General features: G+C 36.9%; 1 protein-coding gene across 1 annotated transcript in view; it reads right to left on the reverse strand.

Moving 5' to 3' along the window:
* Positions 1-15,193, reverse strand: part of CD2AP (CD2 associated protein) — a 77,462-nt gene that overhangs the window by 4,473 nt on the left and 57,796 nt on the right. The window contains exons 10-15 of the mRNA XM_014872951.2: positions 13,374-13,410; positions 12,950-13,012; positions 9,543-9,702; positions 7,582-7,724; positions 1,385-1,500; positions 470-556 (exon numbers count right to left, since the gene is read on the reverse strand). Of these exons, the coding sequence (XP_014728437.2) occupies positions 470-556; positions 1,385-1,500; positions 7,582-7,724; positions 9,543-9,702; positions 12,950-13,012; positions 13,374-13,410 (606 nt within the window). The remainder of the gene's footprint in view (positions 1-469; positions 557-1,384; positions 1,501-7,581; positions 7,725-9,542; positions 9,703-12,949; positions 13,013-13,373; positions 13,411-15,193) is intronic.

The following is a 15,193-nucleotide window of genomic DNA, read 5'->3' on the forward strand; positions in this document are numbered from 1 at the left end:
TACTGAAGTACATGAAATAGTTACTTTATACAGCTCTGAATTAAGGATTTATCTGAGGTTCCTGTAGTCACTAAAGAAAGTCCTTACACTACAGTCCTCTACACTTAAAAAAAAAAAGTGACTTAATGGATCCCACTGGATCATTATAAACAAGCTTTTGTGCACTTTGCTGATCTGCTCAGTTGTTCTGTCTGTCAGGAAATTGGAGGCTGAGCAGATATGGAACTTATTTGGGCAACACCACCTGATACAGCAGTTTTCATCAGAACTCATGCACTTTTTAAATATAAATGAGCTTCAATACTAAATTTCTTACTATGAACTTTATACTAAATGGCTCAGCTCACTTGTACTTAAATAATAAGGACTGGCATTCAGATGGTTGCATGAACCTGTACTGGAAATGCAAACAGGATGAACAGAACACCAAGCTGCCCAGCACTCCTCTGGCTACTTGGTAGCATCATACCTTCTTTGTTTCAACTGGCTTTGGTTTGGCACTTTCTTCTTCTTTCTGCACCTTCAAAATTTTTTCTGGACCCACATTTTGACTTGCCTGGTAAGCCATTCATAAGGAATGAAAAGGTTTTCAAAATTAAAAAAAAAAACCAAAACAACCAAAAAACAACAAAACTTAAAAGTAAATAAATAAAGTAAATAAAGAAAAAGCTTTTACATGCTTCTAAAAGTACAATAGTAAAGAGGAAAATCATGTAACTAAACTTAAATTTCTATGCTAGCAGACTTTTCTTCCCTGACAATCAGAACTTTCCTTACCCATATTCAGCTGAACTTAAATCAAACACAGGAATCTTGGGCAGGATTTTCAAGCATATTTGCAATACTTAAGTCTGTGATGCTTTTGGGAGCCTGTAGGTGCTTCCACAAAACACAAACAGGCAGGAACTGTATATAGTAACTGGCATGACTAACTATGCAACATCCAGTGACAAAAACCGATTTCAGGGACTCTGCTTCTCATTACCAACCTCACATCAGCACTAAGATCACAAACCTCACATTACAGCAGCATTAAATTACAAATTTATAGTGGCCAATTGTCAAAGTCATTAAAGACGCTTTCAGATCTGTGTGTATGTACAACCCCTAGTTAATCAGCGAGGCCAGAAGAGCTGAGCATTTCCTGCAGCAATAGCCATGGAACAGGAACACTCCTTCAGCTGCAACACAGTTCCAGTTATTTCTCTCACATTCACTTGCCTGCTGGGAATGATCTCCCTGCACACAAAACCTACAGGAATTGAACCCCTGCAGCATTTTGCTCTCAGATAAATGGCTTACAAGACTGCTCCTCAGGGCAGTCCTGTTTCCTGGGAAGCCAGGTTTTAGTTCCCTACTAGGAGAACACCCCCAAAATACTCACAGGACTACTGCTATTGAAACGGGAAGGCAGCCTCCTACCAGGCATCTTGGGCCGGTTCGCGGTCGGGTGTGACAGATTATCTGAGGTAGCTATTACATCATCAAAGCTTAACAGATCTACAAAAAGATGAAAACAGAGATCACCATCAAGACCAGGAGGTTTTGCTGTGTTATCACTTTTTTTAAACTTGAGACACAAAAAAAAGAATTAGCAGAATTCTTATTGTTTCAAGGATTTTCAGCATATACAACATATGAGGTATCTGAAACAACTGCATGACTGATATATCTGGAAAACTGCATTTTCCCCCTTGGAAAAAAAATAAGTTAATTCAACTAGGACTTAAATTCAAGTTGATTTGTGTGAACAGAAGAAATGCTCTAGCAACATGGCAGCATCTGCAGAAAATACATTTATTACTTTTTCTAAGAGCTGCCATATTCAACTACTTGAGAGCATATTTTCTTGTCACTGAACTTGCATGAAAAGCATGAAAATGCAAGTTTTGTGACTAAAAGAAAAATAAAAGCAAAATGGTGAAGTACATACTGAGGTACTCCACACGATGGTGAAAGCTAACAAGAATTAACTGCACCTATGTCTGTGCAGTAGTTTTTTCATGTTCAGTATCTAAAGATAATACACAACTTTATAAAGTCTTTAATAAAACACTTCAAAACTCCAATCTTGCACTTTATTCAATCACACAGATCTCTTTGCTCATTAGTCTTTTTATGCTTGCACCTCTAGGTAAACTCTCTCAGATCAGCAGAAATGCTTTACATCCTCTGGGAACAGGCAACTTCAGGAAAAAAGTTGAAAATAGAAAGAACTGACCACAGCTAGTCTTAGTAACTTAAGTATTTCACCTATGTAACAACAGGACTTAGCCTTTTCTCCACAAAAATAAATACACTTACCTGGCAACAGATGTTTAGTGAGACTGAGTGGTGTTTTTTATTTAAGCACTTACATAAGATTACATTAGATTACTATATATCATTTACAACCCAAATTCATCACTTATTCTATAGACTGTAACTAAAATGCCACACAGTATTTACTACAGGTACCCATAAACAACATTCAAGATTTTGGGTTTCATTTTTTTTCATGACCTCTGATTCTTACTTGACATTATGATTCAACAAATAGAACCTACAATATCTCTTTTCCTATGTTCCCATTAAAAGTCAGATAAGAAAAAAGCCTTGGATACACTGAGCCAGACCATTCATACCCCTTCAGTGTCTGGATATCTTAAAAATATCTGATTAATGCAAGTTTTATTCACACATTGTAAAATCTAATTTATACCTGTAGGTACTGAGTTTTCCACTGAATGTTTTAATTTATTTAAATGTGTTCTCTGCATTAATATCCTTGAAGGCCTTAGAACATTCAGCTCCTTTGGACAGCCCTGATCAATCCTACTTCATCACCTATTCCTTTACAGCACTGCTACCAATCAGTTTTGCTGCTTTTCACTTCTATTCAAGAGAATGTCAAGGCAGTCTTTTGCAAACATGCAATCACACCTGCAATTAAACAAGCGGGGGAGAAAAAAAAAAGGAAGAAACAGAAGAGCAATGAATGGCAAGCAGCTGACGGAAAAGAGGATGAGGGAGAAATAAATGAGAAGGGATTTCTGTTCTAGTCTGTGCCAATGTTTCATTTAATACACTGCAAGCAACAGTGACCATGGGGTCATCTTCATGGCCTTTACTCAATTATTAGTAGTCCCAGAGTGGTTCGGGTTGGAAGGGACCTTAAAAATCATCCCGTTCAAGCCCCTGCCACTAGACCAGGTTGCCAAAGGGCAAATTAAGATTTATGTTAGTTAGGTATCATTAAAAAGGTAACAAGAAAATATTTTATGCCTTTTTCCCTCATCTCACTAATTTCTGGCTTTAAACGATCCTTCTTTTGTCATTCCACAAAAATGACAAATCATTTTGCAAAAAATTTAAGTAAGAATTATAAATGTAGTTGCTATTATGATTTTAATGCCATCCTGACTCCAAACAGTAAACATCAGGAGTATTAAGAATATTAAGAATATATTAAGAAAAATGTTAAGTTTTAAAAAAAAATTATCACAATATTTGACAAGACTTGAAGACTGCTATGGTCCTGAACTATATACTATTTAAATATAGATGGTGGGATGACACAAAATCCAAGGATTTTTTCCACATTTCTACGAGCTTCTAAAATAATTTCTTACACCTGAGAGAATTGCTCTGCATTAAGATTTTGCCAGCAGACTCCAGTCAGAAGGAATTTTGACTGTACTTGAATTTTTCTTTTTACCTTTCCAATTTATTGTTTTGGTATAGGGAAGAAATTAAAATACAGTTTGGTGGAGATTGGGTTTGGGTTTTTTGATGGTGGTGGTAGGTTGATTGGTTTTACTGCAGGCTTAGGGGTTTATTTTATTGTTTTTCTTCAATTAAACAGCATTTTTAGTTATTTTAGAGAAAATTTAACCAATAAATCATTAAATCAATAGAGATACTGAAAGTCCATTGAAAGTTCACAGCCTACACACATTTCAATCAATAAAATGATTTATCAAATATGATTCTTAGAGATAGCCTGAGAGCAATTGTTAAAGGAAATTCCATTGTGGTGCCAAAAGAGCAATGCCACACATCTGGATAATCTGGGTCAAAAAAAAGACTTTATGACTGAGCAAGAGCACCTTTCTAAGAAGATGAGCTAAGTCTAAAGTTACATAGGATGGACTATTAGAAATGTCTCTTCTACAAGCTTACCATGGATCCACCACAGAGCTGTTAGGAGCTTTGACAGGTACAATTAATGAGAGCCTTTGTTAAGATTTGTGAATGCTTCACAAGTGTATTCATAGCAGTTTGTCTTAAAAAGCTTTCACAAAAAGAAGCAAAGCTGAAGGGTGGCTGAAGAAATTATGTTTCCACCACCTCTTGTGGCTGGGGTTTAAACACCCATGATACAAGTGAAACGTATCCAATATTTCAGAAGATAAGAACTCACATTAATCTGTGGAGTAAAAAGATGGTGTCCTTTCTCCTATTACTCATCTTGCTGAGATTTCCAACCAAAAATTCAGGGGACAGCTATAAGCTGTAAAATATTTAAGTGCCCAAAAGCTTCATGATTATGTTTTTTGTGTACAGAATGATAAAGCCACTCAACCTACATACACCAGGCGTGCTAAAGGTACTGAACACATTTCACTACAAACAAATAATAAGTTTGGGTTATCAACAGCTCAACTATAAATTTTTTTTCTTACTTTTAGTCCCCACCAGTTCCTAATGGAAAAGCCTACTTAAAGTAACTTCTTTAACAGCTAAGGAAAACAGGCATTCAAACAAACAAAAAAAGTGCATTTTTAATAGAAACCCCCAAACTTTAGTACCAATAATTGCAACTGAAAACCACGCTCACGATGTTAAGAAGAGGATATGTGTATGGAATAAAGCATTTGGATTTCCTTAGAGATTGTTATCTTACCAAAATGGAGAAGGGTAGGGTAATTTCCTGACACGTAAGAAGGGAAACATGGCAAACAGGATAGGAAACAAAATCTGGAAAGAAAAGTCAAGGAGAGGAATGTCTAGAAAAAGATTCTGAACAAAAAAATTATTTTACAAAGCAGGAAAAAGAAACATTTGTAGAAGAAACAGAATTGCTTTACATGTTCAGCATGCCAGTATTACAGCTTTAGTCTTTTTTTACAGTACTTGATTCTAACCAAAAAGAGAAACATTTATGCAATTTTTCATATAAAATGTCAAGAGGAGTTATTTCAATGTGATCAATATTTCTAAATAGTTCTTATTATTTGTCCTGATCTGATGGCTGGTAACATAATTTTGGCATGGGTTGGGTTAGTTTTTTCATTACAGAATATTTACAGCTTTTTATTATGCTAAACTGAAAGTGACTCAATCTAAACCTCACTTCATGGTCAAACCAAGATGCAAAAACCGGACCCATATTTAGAAAAAAAAAATTTCCTAAAAATTCATCTACCTCAGGATCATAATCTGAAGAGGGGAGAAGAAATAAAAAATAAAGACTTCTGTAAAGCAGTTGCCAGCCCCAGCCATCCATTTTCCCTCATCTTTTATTAATACTTATTCTAGTTATTGTAAGATTAAACAGTCTTAAACATTATATAAGGACCCAGTATCTTTTTTTGTAGTTTTATATAGCCTTGCTGCACAGGGCATTATGTCTTTAGCCAGCACAGTATGTAGAGAATTAGAGTATGAGACTCATTACATTTTACTGGCAGGAGTTTGGATCAGTCCTTTTTCACAAGAGCAGCAGGAGTGACTTATGCAGATTGTTTTAAGGAATGTCAGTTTGAAAAACACGATTTCTGAAATTTTCCTTCAATTGTAGCTCCTTGACCCTTCTCAGTGCTGCAGCCCCACCTGAACTGCCTGAGCCTCCTTTGCTTGCTGGGCACCAAACACAACTGAACAGACCTCACCCATGAGCCCACTGTGCACCCCTGTGCCCTGCCCCATCTAGGTATTAAAACCTGTCATTTCTCCATAAGCCTATAAAAACCTATGTTAGCAAAAAAAAATTCTTAGTTTTTATTTCCTCCATCTGTGTAAAATTATTCTTTTCCTGTCACAGTATATTCTTGCAGTAAGAATATATATATGTATATACATGTATAAGTATATACATGAACACCTAACAGCACAGGTACTATGTTGCCATCCTGATTATTAAAGATGTCACAGTAACTGGATGTAAAGGGAAAAAAAGAAAGATATTTCAGCTATTTTCATAGGGATTTTTTCCTGAGGTTAAATAATACTGTCCTGTACATTAACACATCTAGCACAACCCCAGAGCCACTCATAGAATTTATTATACTATCTAGAAAGCTGGTAAGCTTGGAATGGCTTGGGTTGGAAGAGAACTTGAAGATCTTCACCTTCCATTATCCCAGGTTGCTTCAAGCCCCATCCAACCTGGCCTTGGACATTTCCAGGGATGAGGCAGTCACACCTTCTCTGGGCAACCTGTGCCAGGGCCTCACCTCATATTAAAGAATTTTTTTTCTACTATCTAATCTGAGTAGTAAAACTTCTGTATTAAAGACATACATGAACTAACCTTTCCTCATATAAAGCATTCACACTTAAAAAGCGTATTTTAACATTCTCAATGAAAAAAAGTCAGGAGTATTCTTTTTATTCCTAAACTGCTTCAGTTCTTTTAATGCATTATTTTTATCTTCCAGATGAATTTATTATACTTTGGACCAACTATTCTACAACTAGAATATCACAATTTGCCCTAAAAATAAATATATTTATAGTATTTTTATATTTATTATTACTAAAATTTTTCTGAGACAAAAAGTTGCATTTGAGATATGCAAGACGAACACTGCAGGTATAATTCACTACAGCTTTTTCTGACGACGTTAATCATAAAATAGAAATATTTTATAGTTTAGAAAAATATGCCCACAGCAGCTGATCTCTGCCTAAGTGACACACAGAGGTCTGACAGTTGCACTGTCAGTCAAGGGCTAATGGTATCAATAGAGTAGTTCAGAGATTCTGATCATTAAATGTAGGTGCTTTAACCACTACAAAGGGTTTTACTGGATATATGTAGAATTAAGGAGATTCCAGGTTTGGTTCAAGGTGCTTTAAGCAAAGCCATAAGCATGCTATTCAAATGTACAATGCTCCATGCTTTTTTAAGGCCCCAATATAAGGTATGGTAAAGTCAAAATCTAGAATGGCTCTGAATTACATCACAGGAGGCTGAAGGTAATGGCGTTACTAAAAATTCTGAAGCTAAGCTAGAAAAGCAAAGTTATCTGAACTTCAAGAGCAGAACAAACTGAACCAGCCATTAAGAAAACAACTTCATAAAAACTCAAGATGAAAGAGGCAACAAAAAAACCAAGCTTTTAAATTAGAAAAACCATCCATTATCTCTGTCTCCCTTCCTGCCCATTCTCACAACCCAGAGCTCAGCAGCTCCCTGCAAATACCCTGCTGACATCTGGCCATCCCCTCCTGACTCTTACCTTCAGCTGCCTACAGCTCTTACAGGCATAAATGCACTCTGTGGCATTTTGAGTAAATCACTCAAAAAGCTTATTCCAACCCTGTAAAACACAGCAATCCAAACAGAAAGGCCCAAAAGAACATTTCTTTTCTTACCTGATTCTTTAGAGCTCTTTACCACAAGTGAATCTACCTCTACTGATTTTGGTCTGAGTGGCAATGGTTCAGAGTCTAACTTTGGTTTTGCTACTGGCTCAACTTCAGATTTTGGTCGAAGAGTAACAACTTCTCCATTAGTTCTGTGGTAAGAAAAAAAGACAAAACATTCCTAGTCAAGAGATGAAATAGTTTAAAAGGGAAACGTGCCAAGAATTAGAAGCAAACTGAAAAATTACAGTAGATTTTATCATTTTCTAAAGCCTTGTTTTAAAACCAAGGCTTCCGGAGATCAATTCTACTCCTGTGAACATCAATTCTTCTGTTCCAGCTCTTACAGACTTGTCAGATGTGCACAAAATCCATGTGAAAATAATCCAGAACTTTTACTATAGGACACACTTTGGCATTTCTGTCTAAAATATTACACCTCAAATGACAGGTGAGCTGAATAACATTTTCACTAGTACCTCCTGAAATAATTCAGAAACTGACTCCTTGACATAAAAGAAATGTTCCTTACAGGAAAAAAGGCTGACAATAACAAGTTACTTCTTGCTGGATATGGAAAAAGCGACCTTGTAGCTTTTTTTCTACCATGCATTCCTTCCATATCTGCTCTCATCATTCACAGACAAAAAAACCCCAAGAACAACAATGAATAAAACACAAAGTACTAAAACCCCCACTAAAATAAATTCAGAAGAATAGGCAACATCTTCCTTTACAATTCTTGCCATCACAAACCCATTCTGACCAGGCCTAATGGCTGGCCTGTACATGCCAAATATAAACTGTGCTCCTTTCATTAATTCACCTATCAAAGCCTGTTAAGTTTTATTGCAGTAGAAAAAGGGACAGCAGCCTGATCTTCCTAAAACAATGTTAAAAACTTCCAGACAATTAAATATCTCTAAGTTTTAAAGGTTTCAATTATTAAAGGCCCACAGCTTACTACAGACCTCTATTTAACTGCACATGTGCATCCCTTTAGACCAATAATTATTTTCTAAGCTGGAAAAGAATATGACTTGTGGTTTTAAAAAAATAATCTTTACTTGGGAAAGTCTCCAAAATACTAAGTGAATACAACACAATTCCATACTGAAAAGTTATTTAAGGTGCAAGCTCTTTGATGTAGCAGCTGTCTGCTTTATTTGCACAAGGCCAATTATATCACAACCTCACTTGCTCATGGTTCTTTCAAGACAACTGAACATCCCAACGGGACAGTTACCAGTCAGCTGTGGGTTTACACTTCCGGGTAAGGGCCTAGCAACTACTGTGATGGAGACAAAGGAAAATTCTGCGTGTGGGGGATTGTATGGATGCATAATTAGCCTTCGTTAAAGTTTCAAACTCACGAGGAAAAAGAAACCTAAGTGGATGTAGAAGCATTTGTCCTTATTTATCCAGTAACTCAAGTGAGAAGGCTCAAGAGGGGATAATCTGAATGCGGTTCTGTACTAAGTGCTTCCTTCCCCAGAAGCAAACATGAGCCACAGTGAGTACCTTTAGCACAGGTACCTGTGCTCAGTTCTCCCTCTCCATCTATCCTACCCTGTACTAAGTGCTCAAGCCTTGAACCCTGAGGCAGCTCCAATTTTCAGGGTTTTTTCCTACACAATAATAATTCTCAAAGGCCATGCCCACATTCTTTTACTCCACCCTGTTACTGTAGCTACAGCAACCCCCAGATGAGCAATTTCATCTGCCCCATGGTCGGTTATGCTCTAATACTGACTCCGAGATGGATTCAATGTCTCAAAGGATTTGAAAGGTCTGAGTTCACATTGACAGAGACTTGGAGAACTAAGACACTGGGAGATGTAAGGCAAAACTTATCTTTGCATCCTTTTCACCCTTAAAGCACACATTTCTTCCTAACTCATCCATGAAGGAAGATCAAACAACAAATCAAATTGAATCTACTTGGTGACTGCAGTTTAAGTGATACTGACTTGGATGCAGACGATGGCAAACCAGGTTTGTCTGGACGTTTGGGGGGCAGGAGCCCTGCTCTCAGTAAGCTGTTGGTCTTGCTTGGAGGAATCGGCTTCTTGGGTGGCACTTGAGGAGCTTGTGGCTTCAAAGGCTTCTGATCCAAAGCTCCTTTTTCATCTGACAAAGGAAGTCACATTTTAAAAACCCCATGTTGTTTAGAATTCTTAGAAAGCACCTGCTGTCAGAAATGCCTTCTTTGAAGATTAAAATGAAAAATAGATAGGCAAGTGTTGTAAATGACACCTTAACAAAACACACAAACTACTTACCTGAGCACAAAAGATTTATGTTAGAGTAAGATAAACGTTCCTACTGACATGAAACAGTAGTAATAAATTATGGATTCACATTATTGCACTCCAAATGACAGCTAAGACCCAAAAATCTTTGTACTGCTTTGTCTTTTTTACAAATTAATTTGATTTCCTTTTAAAGAGGTAGGGTTGTAACTAGACTTCTTACACACACAAGCAGCATAATTTATTTATGGAAGAAGGGGGGGAGAGAAATGAGTTATCTGAATAGATGAATTTATCTAATGTATACCTTCCTACAAAGAGATAGAAATTAAGTATAGATAATATTTTTTTTAAAAAAAGTTGTATTTATTTGTTCAATGACTGCATGACCTAACTGAATTCTGTCCAGAGAAGTTGACATACAGCATATGGTACACTGAAAAATTCAAGCTGTTTTACAAGAAATAGTTGAATAGGTTTTAACCTATGTGTCCTACCTCTACCCTGTTGGATAGCCAGAGCAAACCTTCTACTTCTCCCTGTAAAACCATGCCACAGTTTAGCAAACACAAAGTACTGAATATTTGAAAATATAAATGTTAGGTTACAACAAGGGGTTACAGTTCTTTACAGTTATTGCCCTTATAGGGCAGTGAATCAGTAAACTGGGATGGAAAGAGTGACGTTCAGCTTTGATTCTCCCCATCCTCCCCTCCTGCAATTTGCTTTTAACCAAGTATTGATCTGGTGTAAAATGTTTACATGTGCTATGGATCTGGGAGCAGGGCTGGGTATTTGCTCCAGCTCCATGCCAGCAAAGTGTCTGAACTGCCAGGTCAAGGACTGATTTCCTTTGGACAAGTCCTGCAGCTACTGAGCATCCCTCCAACCCTAGAACAGGAAGAATGTTTTTTCACAGGAGTACTGGCAAGCAAACAGATCCTAGAGATACTTCTGTCAAAAGCATTGCTCAGGGGCAGAATTCTCTTCCCACTTTGGGACACTTGAACATGAGCAAAAGAACAAGCTGGCTGACATGTCTCAGTCTCTCTCAGCACGGAGCTGACAATGCAGGGCGCTGCAGCAGTGGAAGGATTTGCCACACGGTGGGGCTGCCTGCCCTGTGCAAAGCAGCAGCAGCCACTGCTGCCTCCCCACCCAACACAACATCGCCTTTTTATCACCCAACACCAGCCACTGCTAACTGCAGATCAGCTGTCTGCATTGAAGCTATGCTGAGCACAAGCTGAGAATTACCCCTTTTGCTTTTAAAAATGAGTGAGTTCATAAACAGGGCAGAAAACAATGCTGTCATCGAATCCTATTCCTGAACTCTCATCTGTCAGTTCTTCCTTCTAATACTCCCACTCAAAATCTGAATATAAAAAATGTCTATAGCTAAGTGGAATAAGTTAATGCCAAAGGCCAAGGTTCACCATGAGCACAGAAACTGGGCATTTCTGCTGGACAAAATGAAATATCTTTTTTGGATTTTGCTCCTCAATGAAAAAGAGTGTTGACTAAAAATGAACAGTTTAGTAATGGAAATAAAAGATACAAATCTGAAGACATTTACACTGGAAAAAAATTTCTACATGACACCACTAAGTGTCCTTCACTATAAATACAGAAATACTCATAGAAACTCTACTTTTAATTTTTGATCAATTTTTGATTGTAATTAAAGGCAGATTAGTCTCCCAATAGGCGTAAAAATGACATGGTTTGATAGTTTCCGATTAGAGCTGCTCAATTAATATTTTTTTTCTGAGAACTAGCTACAGAACAATTTCATTCTTAATGGGTTTAATTACTAGTATTAACAAGGCTATTTTTCCACAAGCACAATTGCACTGATAAATGGGCATATCTTCCAGTAAAGCACCACTGCTATCTAGAAAATTAATTTTTATGACCTGATCTGCAACTGAATACATGACAAATTTTTCCTCCTGCATTTCTTGTAGCTCAGTAAAGAAGAGTTCTCTACCTTATGTAATTTTGTAGATTTCACATTCCTATGTTTTTTGGATGGTGTCACTCAATGTTTTTTCTTATATTCCTTCATGAACAGTGAGCTCAACTATGTAAAGATTAACGCTATAGTCGAAACAGGATCAGTTTAAAATTAAACTTCCTTGAGTTCAGAAAAAATTAAAAGGAGCCACGTGATCAACATTTCTGGAATCATATATACACCTCAATTCAAACCTGAAGATACTGCTCCAACAGATAAAAATTATTTGTTTGCTCACATACACAACAAACAGAACTGACTTTAACAAGTGCTTTTCATATTCAGCAACTGAGAAGATGCCTTGTTAAAATGGGTAATAGAACCTGCCCAAGAAAGCCATCAACAGCCTCACTGGTAGAAATGCTGGTCAGTTCACCATTCACAGGACACAGTGGTTTTGTAATTTGGTTAAGCTTCAGGAACATCAGGATTTCTTCTGCAAGGCCCAATCTCTTTAAGGTTGTTCAAGCATTTTACTTTTAAACATAATCAAACATTTTAACTTGGCAAGTTTTTTAAACATAGAAAGAAGTCTTTTAGAATCTGTTTGGGTGACAATAGTAGCTTAGCCTTTGGAAAAAAGTGTCCTTTAAATTTTAAGAATAAAGCAGTAAATGTCTCCAAATTCAGTGGAAAATATGAAATATTGAAAATATGTAATATGGCAAGAATTAACAGGACAAGAAATACCTATTTCTAAGTATTGTGACTGTAACATCTGTCTAAGGAGTCTTGTACTTGTTCTGTGTAGCTCTTTCAAAATACTTTTGATGAGACTGATTTTTGTAGTGGTCAACCTTTGCTTTTCCAGTAACTTACTACTGCTGCTAAAAACTGCAGCCACTGTCACAGAACTACCCCCTCTTCATGAATTTATAGTAACTGCGTTACTGTGCAGTGCAATAACCAATCTTCAGAACATAATGCAGTAACAGAAATAAAGATTTCAATGGAGTTTAGCAGTTCCTCTAATCACTCCAAAGATATTTCTGTAACATCTCACACATGCAAACTTCAGTAGAAGGCAGCAAGGAAGTTTGTACAATGGCTCCTAACAAAGAGCCTATTGCCAGAGCAGCCAAGTCACCATGAAGAAAATTGTCCTTACCTTTTTCTTCAGGCCTCAAAGAAAAGAATTTCTTCTCTCCAGTTGGCAATTCAGGTCTTGCAGCTGAATGCAAAAGCAAATCATAGACATTTCTCAAAGAGCTTTAATTATCTTGGTCACTAACTAAAAATAAGACTCATGCCAAGTTGTGTCTTCTCTTTTGCAAGGAATGTAATACCATTTATAAACACTCACTTGAGCCCAGAAAACGGTGAGCCATTGTTAAAATGTTTCCAAACCAGGCTCCATCATAATTTTAAAAATATACAGCAGCAGCAAAATATACAAAATATGGAAAGTAACCTCAAAGTGTGACTATGGCTGCATTACTAGGAAATAAAAAGCTGCTTCTAAATTTTCTTTTGAAGTCATGCACTGCTTCTGAAATTTAGTATTTTCTGACCACCATACATGTACTACATACCTGGGCTTTTAACTGGAGGTGGAGGTTTCTTTGGCCTCTGCAAAACGAAGGGGGGAAAAAACAAAGTCAAACAAGCAAGCAAACAGATATTCTCCGTATCCAAGACAGCGTCATTTGTGTTTTGTTTTGTATACTGTAACTTGGAGCCTTGTTTACCAGCTGATTTCCAAGTATTTCATACAGGAGGCAATCAATTCAGACAGGAAACCCAAACACATGGAACAATTCCTCTGATATCTCTCAGACAACCAGTTACAAAAATTCAGGACCAAAATTCAGGTCAGTTCAAATGAAATGAGTGCTTCAGCAATGTGCATAACAGAAAAAAAAAGAACTAAAATCCAATAATCTCATCTTTTTTAGTCCAAAGAATTGATCTGATCACACTCATTTTAATTAGTACATGCCAGTTTAAAAGAGTAACCAGGTAATTTTTTTGAACCAAAAATGTTCACTCTCACTAAAAACAGATTTCTAAATTATGTATCAGAGGAACGGCTTCAATTAATTGACTTTTAAATTACAAGTGTAAGAGAAAACAAACAGATGCTGGCTGCATTTGTCTCAAAGACTGCAGCTACAAGAAAAACATTGATTTGAGCTCCCTTATCATTTTACTTAAGTGGGAAAGATGGACAAAGAACACCAGGCATTAAAAATGGTCAAAGTATCACAAAGTATCACAATGCAACAGTTTGTACATTGAAATTATTATTTTGAAACAGTCATTCATCACTTTCTGATACACTTGAAGTTGCATCTCTCTCCTGCTGAAAGGATACTGGCACCTCTCAGGAGAGATCTCAACCACTCATTCTCACAATGTGATTCATTAAATTGCTTTACAAGAGGGGCCTTTCTGGTTGTACTAAGGACAAGATTCCCTGATAAAATGATACAAAAGCCTACAAAACCACTTATTCTTCACACAGGTACTGCTGAAACCATACAGGCTCAGTCTAACACAACCCCTCCAAAAACACCTCGCAGTGGGTATTTTTAAAACAGTTGCTATGGATGGATTTCATTTCTGTGCCCCCAGAGCTATTGAAAAAGCTCCTTTTAATGCAGCAAAACTTTATTCTAACATGCAAAATGTAATTAAGCAAGGAGAAGAACCCCTATACAATTTCTTTCTCTCATTTCAGAGGACACAAAAGCAGTGTACCTAAGTAACAAGATTCTATTTTCTTTCTTCCCCCAGAAAAGTAACTACATTATCCAGCTGTGCAGCATTGGTGTCTATACCAAAAACAATTAAACAGATCTCAGCATCGACTTGCCATTATTCAGTTCTGCTCTGTGTTTTTATGAAGTCAGTATCAAATAGCTGATTATGATCACCAGCCATCCAATGCCTTGAACCTCAAAGCTGCTCAGTGCAAGGTGAATCCCTGTGCTAAGACACTGCACACAAAACAGAAGAAAGGATCAAAGCCAGGAAATGCTGTTTAGGGTAAAATAATGGTTTTTTTCTCCTTCTCTGTAGGAAACAACTCTGTATTGTGATACAGCAACCCTACCTACCCTTTCTTCTTGTATTTTATGGCATTTATGCTGCCCTTGCCCAGCAGAGAATCTGTCTGAAAAGAAAATTCTGACTAGGGGTAGATAGGTTTCTGTGGATGTGAGGCAACTCAGGATAAATGAGAAATTAATAGCTCCTGATCTGGAGCTGAATCCATTCCACCTGGGGTTCATGTACATTTGGGAATTAACACAACCATCTTTGCTACACAAATGTGACAGAACCAAAACCACACTAATCTCAACAAACAAAAAAAAATGGTAACACAAGGACCAAAATTACAAGATCACTC

Source organism: Sturnus vulgaris, chromosome 3 (assembly GCF_052056855.1).
Source record: "Sturnus vulgaris isolate bStuVul1 chromosome 3, bStuVul1.hap1, whole genome shotgun sequence".
In the NCBI taxonomy this organism is placed as follows: Eukaryota; Metazoa; Chordata; class Aves; order Passeriformes; family Sturnidae; genus Sturnus; species Sturnus vulgaris.